This window comes from Triticum urartu, chromosome 3A (genome assembly GCF_056163025.1).
Source record: "Triticum urartu cultivar PI428250 chromosome 3A, HENAU_Tu73, whole genome shotgun sequence".
Lineage (NCBI taxonomy): Eukaryota > Viridiplantae > Streptophyta > Magnoliopsida > Poales > Poaceae > Triticum > Triticum urartu.
The window spans coordinates 667875036-667887093 of NC_141875.1; the positions used below are offsets into that span (position 1 = coordinate 667875036).

Here is a 12058-nt window from a genome sequence, read left to right on the forward strand (position 1 = left end):
TTATGATGGGGTAGGCATGTCGGGTTCGACGTGGCGGACACGCCCGACCCTCCCCATATCCATCCCTTTTTTGGATTGGATATGAGGGGTGACAGTCAGTCCGAACGTTTGAACCTATTTGAGGTGCCCATTTAGGTCGATTTTTTTATAGGTAGCTGGCCGGGTCGTTCGTCCAGGCGTTTGAGGCAGGTTTGAGGTGCCCAACTGTAGATGCTCTTATTTAAATAAACTTGCCTATGTCAATGCTCATTGAAAAAAATTTAGTGTTTTCGTCCATAAAGCAAAGATTCATGGTGCTGACATTCACAAAAATAGAGAGAAAGATCCATCGTATTTGATCAATTCAAATATATTGCATCACCGATTTTTTCCACTGCGAATCGGGCGTGGTTAGTTTTTTGTGTTGGAATTAACCCAACGTGATTCAAGTCCTAAACCTTCATAGAAAAGAGTGTATGTCTGTGTGTCTCTATTATACATGAGCGTATATGTCTGTATTGTGTTTAAAAAAATATATTTTCACGACAAGAATAGCAAACTCGAAATGAAAACACAAAATCTACATCGACACTTCGACGGTAGTAACTGTAGCGTCAAAAAAGGGGAAAAGACAGTTACTAAGAGCCCCCCGAGCACCCTAAAAAAAAAAAAGAGCCCCCCGAGCACGCTTTCTTCCTCCTCCCGATCGACCCCGTGTCTCTCTCTCCCCCACCCCAACCCATTCCCCGCCCGCATCCCCATCGCACCGACACGCCCACAACTAAAACCCTAGCCCCTCGCCCCCCATGGCGGCGGCGCAGCAGCCGCACCTGCTGCCGCCCGTGCCGGCGGAGGGGGCGGCGCCCCTGGCCGCGCCGGCGGGGGCGCCGCGGCCGTATGAGCTGGCGGTCGCGGCGGCGGAGCTCCGCCCCGTGGACTGCAACCTCGCGGCGCTCTGCGACCACGTGCAGGCCGAGGGATTCGGCTCCGGCGCCTTCTCCGATGTCGTCGTCGAGGCCATGGGCGACACCTACCGCCTCCACCGCCTCATCATCTCCCGCAGCACCTACTTCAGGTCAGCCTCCTTCTCGAATGCGGATGCGGGGACCCCGGGCTAGTTCACGTGGGAGTTTGCGCTGTGTCGACTGAGTATTTAGGATTGTTCCATAGAGTAGAAATACATTTCTACTGGGCTGCGCGGTGCATATGTTTCGATTCCCTTTGAAGTGGAAATTTCTCGTGCTATGACCCCTGTGTGAAAATGTTTAATAGAGTGAATTGAGCGGAGTTGCGTCTGCAGGGACCAATTCTGTTGCTGATTGCAGGAAGTTAGTTCAATTTTTTGGTTTTCCGCAGAAAAGGAAGTTAGATTTCCCCTTTGCGTTCCAAATGAAACAAGCTACTCCTTTATCACACAAAGCTAAATGGAAGCCTGATGGGTAGTTAGTGGTCTGTTGCAAAATTAAGACACCCACACATCCTAAGGTTGACATTTGACCAACGATTAGACTAATAAAATCAAATGTTGGTCATGTGACACAAGCATCACTTCAGATTCATAATCAAAAGCATTTTCGAGTGATATCCCTGGTATGTCACATCACATTTATTTATTCCAATGGTTGGTCAAAGTTAAATCATGGGATGTTGTGGGTCCCTCGCATTTTGCACCAGACGAAGTAATCCACAAAGTGTGATAGAACTCCTCAATGCAAAATACCTTTCAGTGCATATATTTCCTATATAAACCTTCAACATAGAAAGGAACCTTCGTATGCAACTAAACCTCTTCATTTCGTTAGATTATTGTCTTTTCTTATGACTGACAGTCAATTTTGTCCAGATTAATACTGTGTGAATATCTGAAACTGATAAGCAGGCTCTGTGTAAAAAAACTGCCAGGAATATGTTGCATGGTCCATGGAGAGAAGCTGGAGCACCTACAGTGGTCTTGCATATAGATGATTCTAATATTGATTCAGAGGCAATTGCCATTGCGTTGGCATATCTTTATGGGCAACCCCCTAAGCTTAATGATAACAATGCGTTTCGTGTACTAGCAGCTGCATCATTTCTGGATCTTCAGGTTTCTTCTATTTGAGAGAGTTCTTATTGTCCTCAACTGTTTGCTATTGTCTTGTACTTACAAATGGACTATTGCAGGGCTTGTGTACAATCTGTACAGATTTTATTATTTCTGAGCTTTGGACATCAAACTTTTTACAATATCAGGTTAGCACATCAGCTTATCTTTGTGACATATATACACATGGTGTTCTTTGTCAATGATACTATTTTTCCCTTCTTTATCTATGGCTTAATTTTTCTCTTAATGTTTTTTAGTTGTTTGCGGAAAGCCAAGACTATGGTAGTCATGGAGAGCGTGTCAGAAATGCTTGCTGGGGTTATCTTTGTCAAAGTGCCACACTGGAACTACGAGAGGTAAGGACCAAGGAGCATTCATGGGGATCTTGCTGGTTGAAAAGCTACACTTATCAATTTATGAGCATCAAATATTTTCCAAGACAAACTCAATGATTTTTTTGCATATAAGTCAATTTATGTATTTTCGCACAAATTAGTTGCCAAAGGTATTAAAAGTTGACTGCATGAACCATAGGTTGACCTGCATTTCTGAACATAGGCAGTTGTTTATTGTGACATTAATTTTGGTATTAGTGTTATTGGATCTGTGTTAGATATTCTCCATAAAGCTCAGCTACTTAAAAATTTAGAACTTATTATCCATGCTTACAAATTCAGCAATGTTTGCTTGTGCATTCATGGTGTTAATTTTTTTTAATGTAAAGACTATAAGACTTGTTCTAGTGAATAGAAATTGAGTCTAGCTCATTGGTTTGGAAGTGAATGTTCAATGTGACCCCCTATATTGTCGTGGTTTCATTACCATTTTCCTTCGCCAAAGAAAGAATACATGTTGCAGTACAAATGTAACTCTGGTGTCCTAGAAATGCATAGGAAGCTTTTGAATGTTGAACCGTTTGATTTTATTTAGCTTTTACTTTGATGTTAATGCGTCATGAATGCTGAATTATGACACATAGGGTTGGACTTGTGTGAATTTCAATCTGAATATGTCATACATGCAACATTTCCTTTAGGCTTAGATTTTCCATGCCTGTTTTTCGTCCATAATATTGATAACTGATTTTCAATGTTTGTTTTTGCTGAAAGGTGCTTCCAAAACTTTCTTCACAAACTTTGCATGCTCTCGTTACATCTGACGAACTGTGGGTACCTAATGAGGAGAAACGGTATGTATGTGTTGTCTACTGATGGCATTAGAATTTGAAGCCCAATTATGATAACTGGTCATCTTGCAACTTGAAGGTTTGAACTAGCATTATTTGCTCTACTGGCAAAGGTCACTGTTTCTGATGTAGAAGTTAGCGGAAACGAAAATTTGGACCATATGGCAAGCTCATCAACTGTTGATTGTTCCATGGGAAAGGGAAAGAGTCTGATGAGTGAAACTGGTGAGAAGCAGCTAATGGAATCTGAACTGCAGAAGTTGAAGTTGCATGATAACATGCCGAGTAAAACTGCCAATAACATTATTGATGTTCCAAATGTTGTAATTCCGCAGGATATCACACCACACTCCATTCCACAAGTAAGAAGATCGTGTTGGCTTGTTTTCAATATGCTATGAACTCCCCTTCTTTCATTAAACAAACCACTTCACCAGAAGCATGATAATTGCACTAAGATTGTACTGTTTGTTCTGATCATTCAGAATGCTGAAGCTTCCAAGAGGATGGAGAATGATATTTCTACAGGAGGACCATCTGCAGAAAGCACCTCTTATCAATTTAACGAAAATATGTGGCTTTCTAGTGAGCAAACAAAGAATTACTTCTCAAGAACTTCTTCAAGTAATGTATTAGTTCCATGTGAGTGGGGAAGACCCACTGCGCCTCTTTGGGGTGGTAGGGTTGTTGGTCGACGGCAGGTTAGATGCAGCAGGGGAAGTTCTTTGTCTGCTGATGAATATAATACTTTCATGAATATATTTGAAAGGGGTTCTCTTCTCTATTGCAATATGTCATTTGATGCACTGTTAAGTGTTCGAAAGCAACTTGAAGAATTTGAATTTCCTTGCAAAGCTGTAAACGATGGTCTTTGGCTCCAGGTTAGTTTATCCCCCCCCCCCCCCCCCCCCCCCCTAAATGATGTGTTCCCTCTAAGACCATCTCTGAAACTTTGCTGATTTGTTAATGCAGATGCTCCTGTGCCACAGAGTGCAAGCAATAGTTGCTGATACTTGCAGAAACTGTTGCCTTACAAGTAATTCTTGTGCTTGTAAACAAGCATATGTTGGTACACACAGCCACTACAGGCAGGAGCATGATAGGACAAGTGCTTCAGGAACTGCAGGTAGTATCTACCTTGCAGATGCCCAAGGCGATGGGAATGGTATGTTTAGTCCTGTGCGTGTTAACGTAAGAGGAGCAGTTGATGGACTTGCTGGCATTGGGAGAGGAAACTCAAATGTGCCTGGCGCTGCTTGGGCTCCTACGCGTTATGTCTTCTCTCGTGTTCCCTATGGGCTTGGTTCAAGGAATGGTCAGCAACCATTTGCGAATGATGAATCAGAACCTAGAGTTGACCACAATGGAGATATTCCAGGAGATGGTCTGACTGCATTGGTCAATCTTAGCCAAGAAAGCAATGCTTCTCATCATCAGGCAGAAAGTATTTTTGAGGCAGGCATGCAAACTAGATATTCTGGTGCTGCTACTGTTTCTACACCAGGTGGTTCTTCTCTCCAGATGCAAGAGTCAAAAGAGCACGAACTTGGGTCCAGTTGGGAAAGTGCAGATAACACAGCTATATCCTTGGACATGAGAACACCGCTTAGTCATTTCCCCCCTTTCCGCTTTGGGTAAGATCCCTATTTATCCTGCCTTTGCTCTTACAACACACACCACCTCTTTGGACACAGTTCCTGAAAAAAATAACCCGGCTTGTTCTGTATGATGTTTACTTGATTGCCAAATCATCTGTTTCAAGCAATCTGAGTGTTCCTGTTGGATATTATTGCCTTCACCAAAGGCAGGCGGAAGAAACAACTTCTAATTTCTTATTAGTCTAGCCAACCAAGACATGCTCAAAACTTCTGACGTCAATTTCTTTATTCCCTACAGATATCATTAACTTAGAACTAGGCGTCCACACTTATATCATGTTTGTATTAAGCTCTGACCAGTCTACCTAAACACAGGGTTGAATTTGAAGATGTGCATAGGCTTGCAGATGGTCAAGTGAAACACTCAGCTGAAGTATTTTACGCTGGCTCGCTATGGAAGGTTTATTACTTTCTGGTCTTCTACCTATCCGTGCTTCTGACAACCTAAATCAAGTTTGGTACTAAACATGATCGTTTGCAGGTAAGTGTCCAGGCATTCAATGATGAAGATCCTCATGGGCGGCGCACCCTTGGTAACATATTTTGTGATTCTGTAATGTTTGCCAGTCACCTTTGTTGTTTGCTGAAAAGCACGTTAGCATTTGACAAATTGACAATGCAGGGCTTTTTCTCCACAGACGCAAAGCTGAATTGTTAGACCCGTTGAGGAAGGTGAGTAACCTAATGGGTTGATTCATTTATTGTAAGATAACAAGGTCACTGATGTACTTCTTTCTCAGGCCCACATGTATATAGACCCCCGGGAAAAGGTCACTGCTCGGTATCAGGTATCTACCTCAGTTATATTTTTTTCAATTTTTCCATTGATACTGTATATGGTATAATTTGCCATCTGTCTTGTTGCCCTTAGCTCATCTGTCCATCGAAGAGAGAGGTGATGATATTCGGTAGCCTGAAGCAGGCCGGCACTCTCCTGCCCAAGGCTCCAAAAGGGTGGGGTTGGCGCACGGCCATACTGTTTGATGAACTTGCTGATCTTCTCCAGGGTGGAGCCCTGAGAATCGCCGCAGTAGTCCAGCTTGTCTAAACCAAAAACTGCCCCCTCGTGCATCGAGAGAAAAACGACGGTACTATATATAGTAGCGTGGATCTATGCAAAATACGAGAGACGATAGTAAGTACGTAAATAATGCCCCCAAGGTTGGTGGCGTAACTGTCACCGTAATGTAAGTGTATGTAGTTTTTCCTGCATGACTTGTATTCTGTGAATGGGGTGCGCACTGTGCCTTTGAAGCAGTGTAATAAGAGTTCTATTACGCCATGTAATTCAAAGTAGTTCCCTGCAAAAAAAATTGTAATTCAAAGTAGTTCCTCCTTTTCTGGTGCGGTCTCTAAAAGTTTTATCCTGCAGCTACGCTTGCTGCTGGCAGGTTGTTGGTTGGTTCTAATGAACTGCTATGCCATGTAGAAGGAATGTTTTCTTGAGGGGTTATTCGCTATCGGATGACGGGTGCTTGCAGGTCAAAACTACAGTCGAGAAATAGCAATCTTGTTTGCAGTTCCATATTTTCCTCTGCATCTTGTTTCTGGAACGTTTGCTTTCAAGTAAAATCGGGTGATGGTTCCATCTCCCAAATGCCTTAGCTTGACTATAATTCACGATAATCTCGCATCTACTTGTTCACGTCCATGGATGGGCTTGTTTGTGTCTTAGCCAGTCACCCTTCCATTTTGCTTTAGTTTTATAGTACCATTTGTTTTAGGGGCTATTCGGCAACGCTCCGCTTCACAACTCCCGGAGTGGAGTTGGGGGAGCTGTAGTTTAAAATGGTAAAGTTGCCATTTAGCCACTCCGCAGATTCCGGGAGTGGACCATTACCGAACAGGGCCTTAATTTACTACTACCTCCGTTTCAGTTTACAAGTCCTATGCGTATACTAGGTTGTCAATTTTATCACCTTAATATAAACTATATAACATAAAAATTATACGGTTTAAAAATAGAACATCTAAAGTTTATATTGATATTTTTTTTTGTAATATATGAATTGTATTAGCTTGGTCAATTGATGACCTAAGGACACGCACACGCCCTGTAAACTGAGAGAGAGATAGTACTTCCTCCGTTCCAAAATAGATGACCCAATTTTATACTAATTTTGTATTAAAGTTGAGTCATCTACTGTATTTTGGAAACGGAGGGAGTAAGAAGCAAAGAAGTTTCAGTCCGCTGGCCAACAGAGGACCCATACATTTACACTGCCCCGCACTCGTCAGACCTTGATGAACTTTCAGCCTGTTTTTTTTTTTTTGCATTCAGAAGCCTCGATACAGCTTCATGGAAGAAATACGTAACGTCATGGAATAAATTCTCAATAGTTGCATGCCGACTATCTTCCCAACCACGAGACACTATGCCATATAAATATATAATGTTTTCACACGAGCACCGTACGTGCCATGTCAGTATCCCATGCATGCTTTTCACATGCATGGCATGGGGTTGAGCGCTCTCGTTCAGATTACCATGATACCAGTATGATGACAGAACAAAAATACGAAAGGGCCGTTTGAGAAGACACAACTGCTCTTGTGCCACGGAGCTCCAACTCCTCTCGAAAAAACAGGACAGTAGATCCTAAAAAAAAGGACGGTGCACGGTAAAAACCAAGCATATTCATGGTTCCGCCACTGTGTCGAGTTAAGCCATTAAAGAATAAGTTGAAAGGAGCTCACGAATGTAGTGCATGCTAATGCTATGCATGTGCTCCTGCCAAATTTCCTCCGACCATGCTTGATAGTCGTACGTCGTATTGATGGCCCTCCATACTGTGTCGAATGGAGGCACCCTAATCATCTGCCTGAAAGGAACTCATGAATGACCTCTATGCGAAAATTCTCTCCAAGAATACGAATATTCCGGGCTTAAAAATGAAGAAACAAGGAAAAATGACTATATTTTTATTTGAATTTTTTTAGATAATTTGTTTTTTACTTGAATGGAATTGCTTAAGTTCATGTGCTATTATACCACGCACTACGTCCATGATTTTTTCAGAATGTTTTAGAAAATTTAGGCGCCTCGTCTCGAAGCGAGGGTGGTTCATAAGAGAGCACTTTTACGGTAACAACCACTCCACGTAGCGTTTTGGAGCTTTTGAGGTACAACCTGTATGTTTTTTAAGTTGGAGGATGAAACCCCACACCTCGATTAGTTGACAGAGTAAGTATATACGTTTTCTTCTTCTTCTTCTTCTTCTTCTTCTTCTTCTTCCTCCTCCTCCTCCTCCTCCTCCTCCTCCTCCTCTTCAACTACCCCAAGCTGCCCATAAAGTTAAAGTAAATTATCCATCATGCCACCTGTAAGTGAAAAAAAGCTATTCGTTAATTATTTTTCTGATTTTTCCGCCCGTCACCGAAACTGCCCCTAAAGTTGAAGTAATTACCCACCCCGCCACCCGTAAGTGAAGAAAAAACTCTTTATTAATTGTTTCTCTTGAATTTTTCGTCCGTCATTAAAACTGTCCTTAAAGTTAAAGTAAATTACCCACCCTGCGTCAAGGATCAAGTCCAACATCGACCTATCGTGAGCATGTTAGAATGCACATGTCTTACGTCTGCATGTGTGTCGATTGGTGCATAAATATTCAAATACATGTATATACATGGAGTGCGAGTATTTGAAACTTGCTTTGAAGACCATGATTTTATTATCCCATTGCGTCGAAAGGGTCCTTTTGCTATTTATAAGAAAACGATGGCTTTACCTTTTGAGTGCTTGTTTCAAGTGTATCCACTACTTTTTGGAGAAAAACATTCATCCGGTTTTATATGTAAATCACCAAAATGAAGCAAAAATGACAACACTAATAAGTCACAATTTTTTACAACACACATATTGAAATATATTATCCGTCTCTCTTCATCAGTTTAAACTTTTAAATATTGGTTGGAGCATGGATTCAATCACACACACACACATCAATGATATCCGATTTACCAGTGTCTCCACTACTTATTGCCGCGGCCTTGCTTTTGGAGACTTAATCTGCACTGGATAGCGGTGGATGCACCCAGCCCATGGTCCATTGCTATTGGGGGCTGGGACGATGCACTCCCACACTGCACTGTTGCATTTGAAGCCGGAGCCAAACCCGATCATCCACATGCGATCACCCTCATGCATACGACCCTTGGCCTCGATATATGCTAGCTCATACCAAACTGAACTGCTGGATATGTTTCCGAAGCGGTGCAGCGTCATTCTTGATGGCTCAACATGCTTGTCTGTCAGGCCAAGACTGCGTTGAACCTCGTCGATAACCGCAGACCCACCAGCGTGTATGCAGAAATGCTCAAAAGCTGTGAGGAAGTTGGGGACGTACAACCTAACACGCCCGCTGGATAGTTTTTGTGCCACGAAAGACATTGCAAAGAAAAGTTGCTCGGAGATTGGGAGCACGATGGGTGCAATGGCGGTGATGTTGGATTTCAAAGTGCGACCTGCGACAGCGATAAGGTCCATGGAGAGACCGGCACCCTTGTTCCCCTTGCCATCCTCCTCCTGGTATATGGACCGGTATGACTTATCATCCGCCGCGGTGGTCGTACGCACGGTGGACGTGAGCCGGAATCGGGCATTGGCGGCGGACGTGGACAGCAGCACGGCCGCCCCGCCCATGCGGAACAGGCAGTACGGCAGCAGCATGGGCCGCTCGTTCCCGGCATAGAGGTGGGGCGACAGTGTCTCCGTAGACACGACCAACGCACGTGCCCCTTGGGGTGACACCCGCAGGAGGTTCCTCGCGAGCTCTACCGATATTAGCCCGGCGCTGCACCCCATCCCAGATAGGTGCACGCTGCGGATGTCGCCTCGCAGCTTGTACTTGTTTACGATCATGTCGGTGAAGGATGGCGTGGGGTTGAAGCAGCTGCAGTTGACGACGAGTATGTCGATGGTGTCAAGAGAGACGTTCGTCTTGGAAAACAGCTCGTCCATGGCTGAGAAGACCACGAGCTCAGCCTCCTCGCGGGCGGCCTCCACTGTGCAATACTCGTGCGCTGGAATGTAGTGGGTTGGTGCGGGCGCACAAGTCTCGTCCCCGAGGCCTGAGCTCTCGAGAAGACGTGACATGAATCGAATGCTCTTCTCATTGAATGTTGGCATTTGGCGTGTGTGCTCCACGAATGAGGCGAATGGGACGCGGTAATGATGAGTGCCATGGAAGCAGGCGTAGTCGATGAGGTACACCTTCCGTGGTCGCGATATTAGATACATGGTGAGTGCAGAGACAGGGAGGAAACCAAACAAGAAGAGGTGCGCCGGAGTAAGGGCTTGGAGCCGACCCACGATCTCATCGGGCTCGAGCCTTCCCGCCACAACCACAGTGGTTGCGGCTATTGGTATGGTGATCATGGCTAGGAAGTTGTCTACGACCAGCTTGTAGACATATTTGAGGTGCTTGCGAATTTCTGATGAACTCATGGTGTGGAAGCCCAAACATGTGTTTCTATGCGTGTGAATGTGAGGAGAGACCGGTCGTACATATAACAACTATTTTTAGTGCTACCAACTACCAACTAATTAGTTGTACAAATGAAATATGGTACATGTTGTAGCATTATGCGATCACATGTTGTTTTTCTATATATACCATTCAACTAACCATATCGTGCCAGATAGCCCCAAAACCAATTAAGGCAGCCAATCCATTCTTCTAATTAACATGCACGCCATGCAAACTACTCCCTCCGCACGGAAATACTTGCCATTAAAATGGATAAAAGAGGATGTATCTAGACGTATTTTAGTTTTAGATATATCTCTTTTTATCCATTTTGATGACAAGTATTTCCGGACAAAGGGAGTAGTAGATATTCTGGCGCTGCTACTGTTTCTATACAAGGTGGTTCTTCTCCCCCGATGCAAGAGTCACAAGAGCATGAACTAGGGTTCAGTTGGAAAGTGCAGATAACACGACTTGAATCTTCAGTTCACTTATTCTCAGAATGCCCACTGGCGTTGGACATCTGGAGGAAGGTGGCGACATGGAGAGGATGCATTGCTCTAAATCCGGATAACTGGAACAGAAACGGCTGCACCACTATAAGAGTTCAGAATATATTGCAGTAGGCCGTCACAGGGCAGGAACGTAAGGCAATAAGATCGATGATCATGCTGGTTTTTTGGGAGATTTGGTAGGAGAGCAATGCCTGCACTTTCCGGGGGAAGATCGCGTCAACGGAAGATGTCATCAGAAGCATCAGACAAAATCTCAAGCTTTGGCAACTAGCTAGGGCAAAGGGATTGGAGCACCCCCTAGGGGCACCACGGGAGAGATTAGCTTAGCTTTCGCCTAAGGGCGCGCTCTCTTTTCTTTCTTTTTACTTTTGTGCTCGCATCTAGCACCCATCCAATCACTTGATCGAACATTGTTTCCCGCTCTTCTGCTAAATCAATTGAACGCCAGCAACATGCTGGATCTTTTAAAATAAAATAAAAATAATGCTAAGTTAGAAACACTTATTTTGGGATGAGGTAAATACACTAGGGGTGCCTCAACTTGTTCTGCACGGTCAGTTTAGTGTCTAAAGTTGCAAAATACACGAAATTGATGCTTAAACTTGTCCGGCTGTGCAAATACGGTGCCACCTTCTGTATCTGGGCGTATGCTCTGCCCACGTGGCATGACAACCCCACATGTCAGTGGCAGAGAGCAAGGAACGTGCTGGGTGGCCTGCGCTTGAGATTGTTTTTGTAGGAAACTCCTCATATTTAATTTAATCACGTAGGAAAAACCTATGTCAGTATAAGCGTATGACAGACAAAAACTAAAGAAAACGTGTGAGTCCACACCAAACTCTGCTGAATAGGCAATCATGAAGTTGAACTGTACATATTGCGTTGTTATGCAAAAGGTAATTCTTCTATAAAAATATAAAGGGGGCGCTTGCCTCTGTGATCTCGCCTTTTTTGTAACTTTGCAACACGGGCATATTGTGCCTGTTTTTTGAACTTCAAAGAAACGGATTTTTACAGTGCAAAAAATTCTGAATTTTTTTATATGTGCACATATAGAAGTGTAATACATCGTGTGAATTTTCATCAAAATCTATGCTTGTATGTGAGAGATAAGAAAAAGACAAATACATGCAAAAATCAGCTCTTTTTTTCTCCGGATTTTTGTC

At 43.6% G+C, this 12058-nt stretch overlaps 1 protein-coding gene and 1 pseudogene across 1 annotated transcript; one reads left to right on the plus strand and one right to left on the minus strand.

Annotated features, from left to right (window-relative positions):
* The first annotated feature begins 660 nt into the window (after positions 1 to 660).
* LOC125545866 (BTB/POZ domain-containing protein) lies at positions 661 to 6245 on the plus strand. The gene is made up of 13 exons (XM_048709923.2): positions 661 to 1054; positions 1882 to 2065; positions 2143 to 2211; positions 2323 to 2421; positions 3175 to 3254; positions 3331 to 3613; positions 3737 to 4132; positions 4224 to 4885; positions 5225 to 5309; positions 5391 to 5442; positions 5532 to 5581; positions 5650 to 5697; positions 5781 to 6245. The coding sequence occupies exons 1-13, from the start codon at positions 786 to 788 to the stop codon at positions 5955 to 5957; spliced, it is 2454 nt and encodes an 817-aa protein (XP_048565880.2). The 5' UTR covers positions 661 to 785; the 3' UTR covers positions 5958 to 6245.
* Positions 6246 to 8768: 2523 nt separating this feature from the next.
* On the minus strand, positions 8769 to 10371 carry LOC125549068 (3-ketoacyl-CoA synthase 5 pseudogene; annotated as a pseudogene).
* Positions 10372 to 12058: the final 1687 nt, after the last annotated feature.

What these genes read in the sequence shown, in the direction of transcription:
- LOC125545866 (XM_048709923.2), top strand. Translation starts at nt 786, where the DNA reads ATGGCGGCGGCGCAGCAGCCGCACCTGCTGCCGCCCGTGCCGGCGGAG. An exon ending in GTACCTAATGAGGAGAAACG is followed by an intron (nt 3,255 to 3,330) that starts GTATGTATGTGT and finishes TGCAACTTGAAG; the next exon opens with GTTTGAACTAGCATTATTTG. An exon ending in CACCACACTCCATTCCACAA is followed by an intron (nt 3,614 to 3,736) that starts GTAAGAAGATCG and finishes CTGATCATTCAG; the next exon opens with AATGCTGAAGCTTCCAAGAG.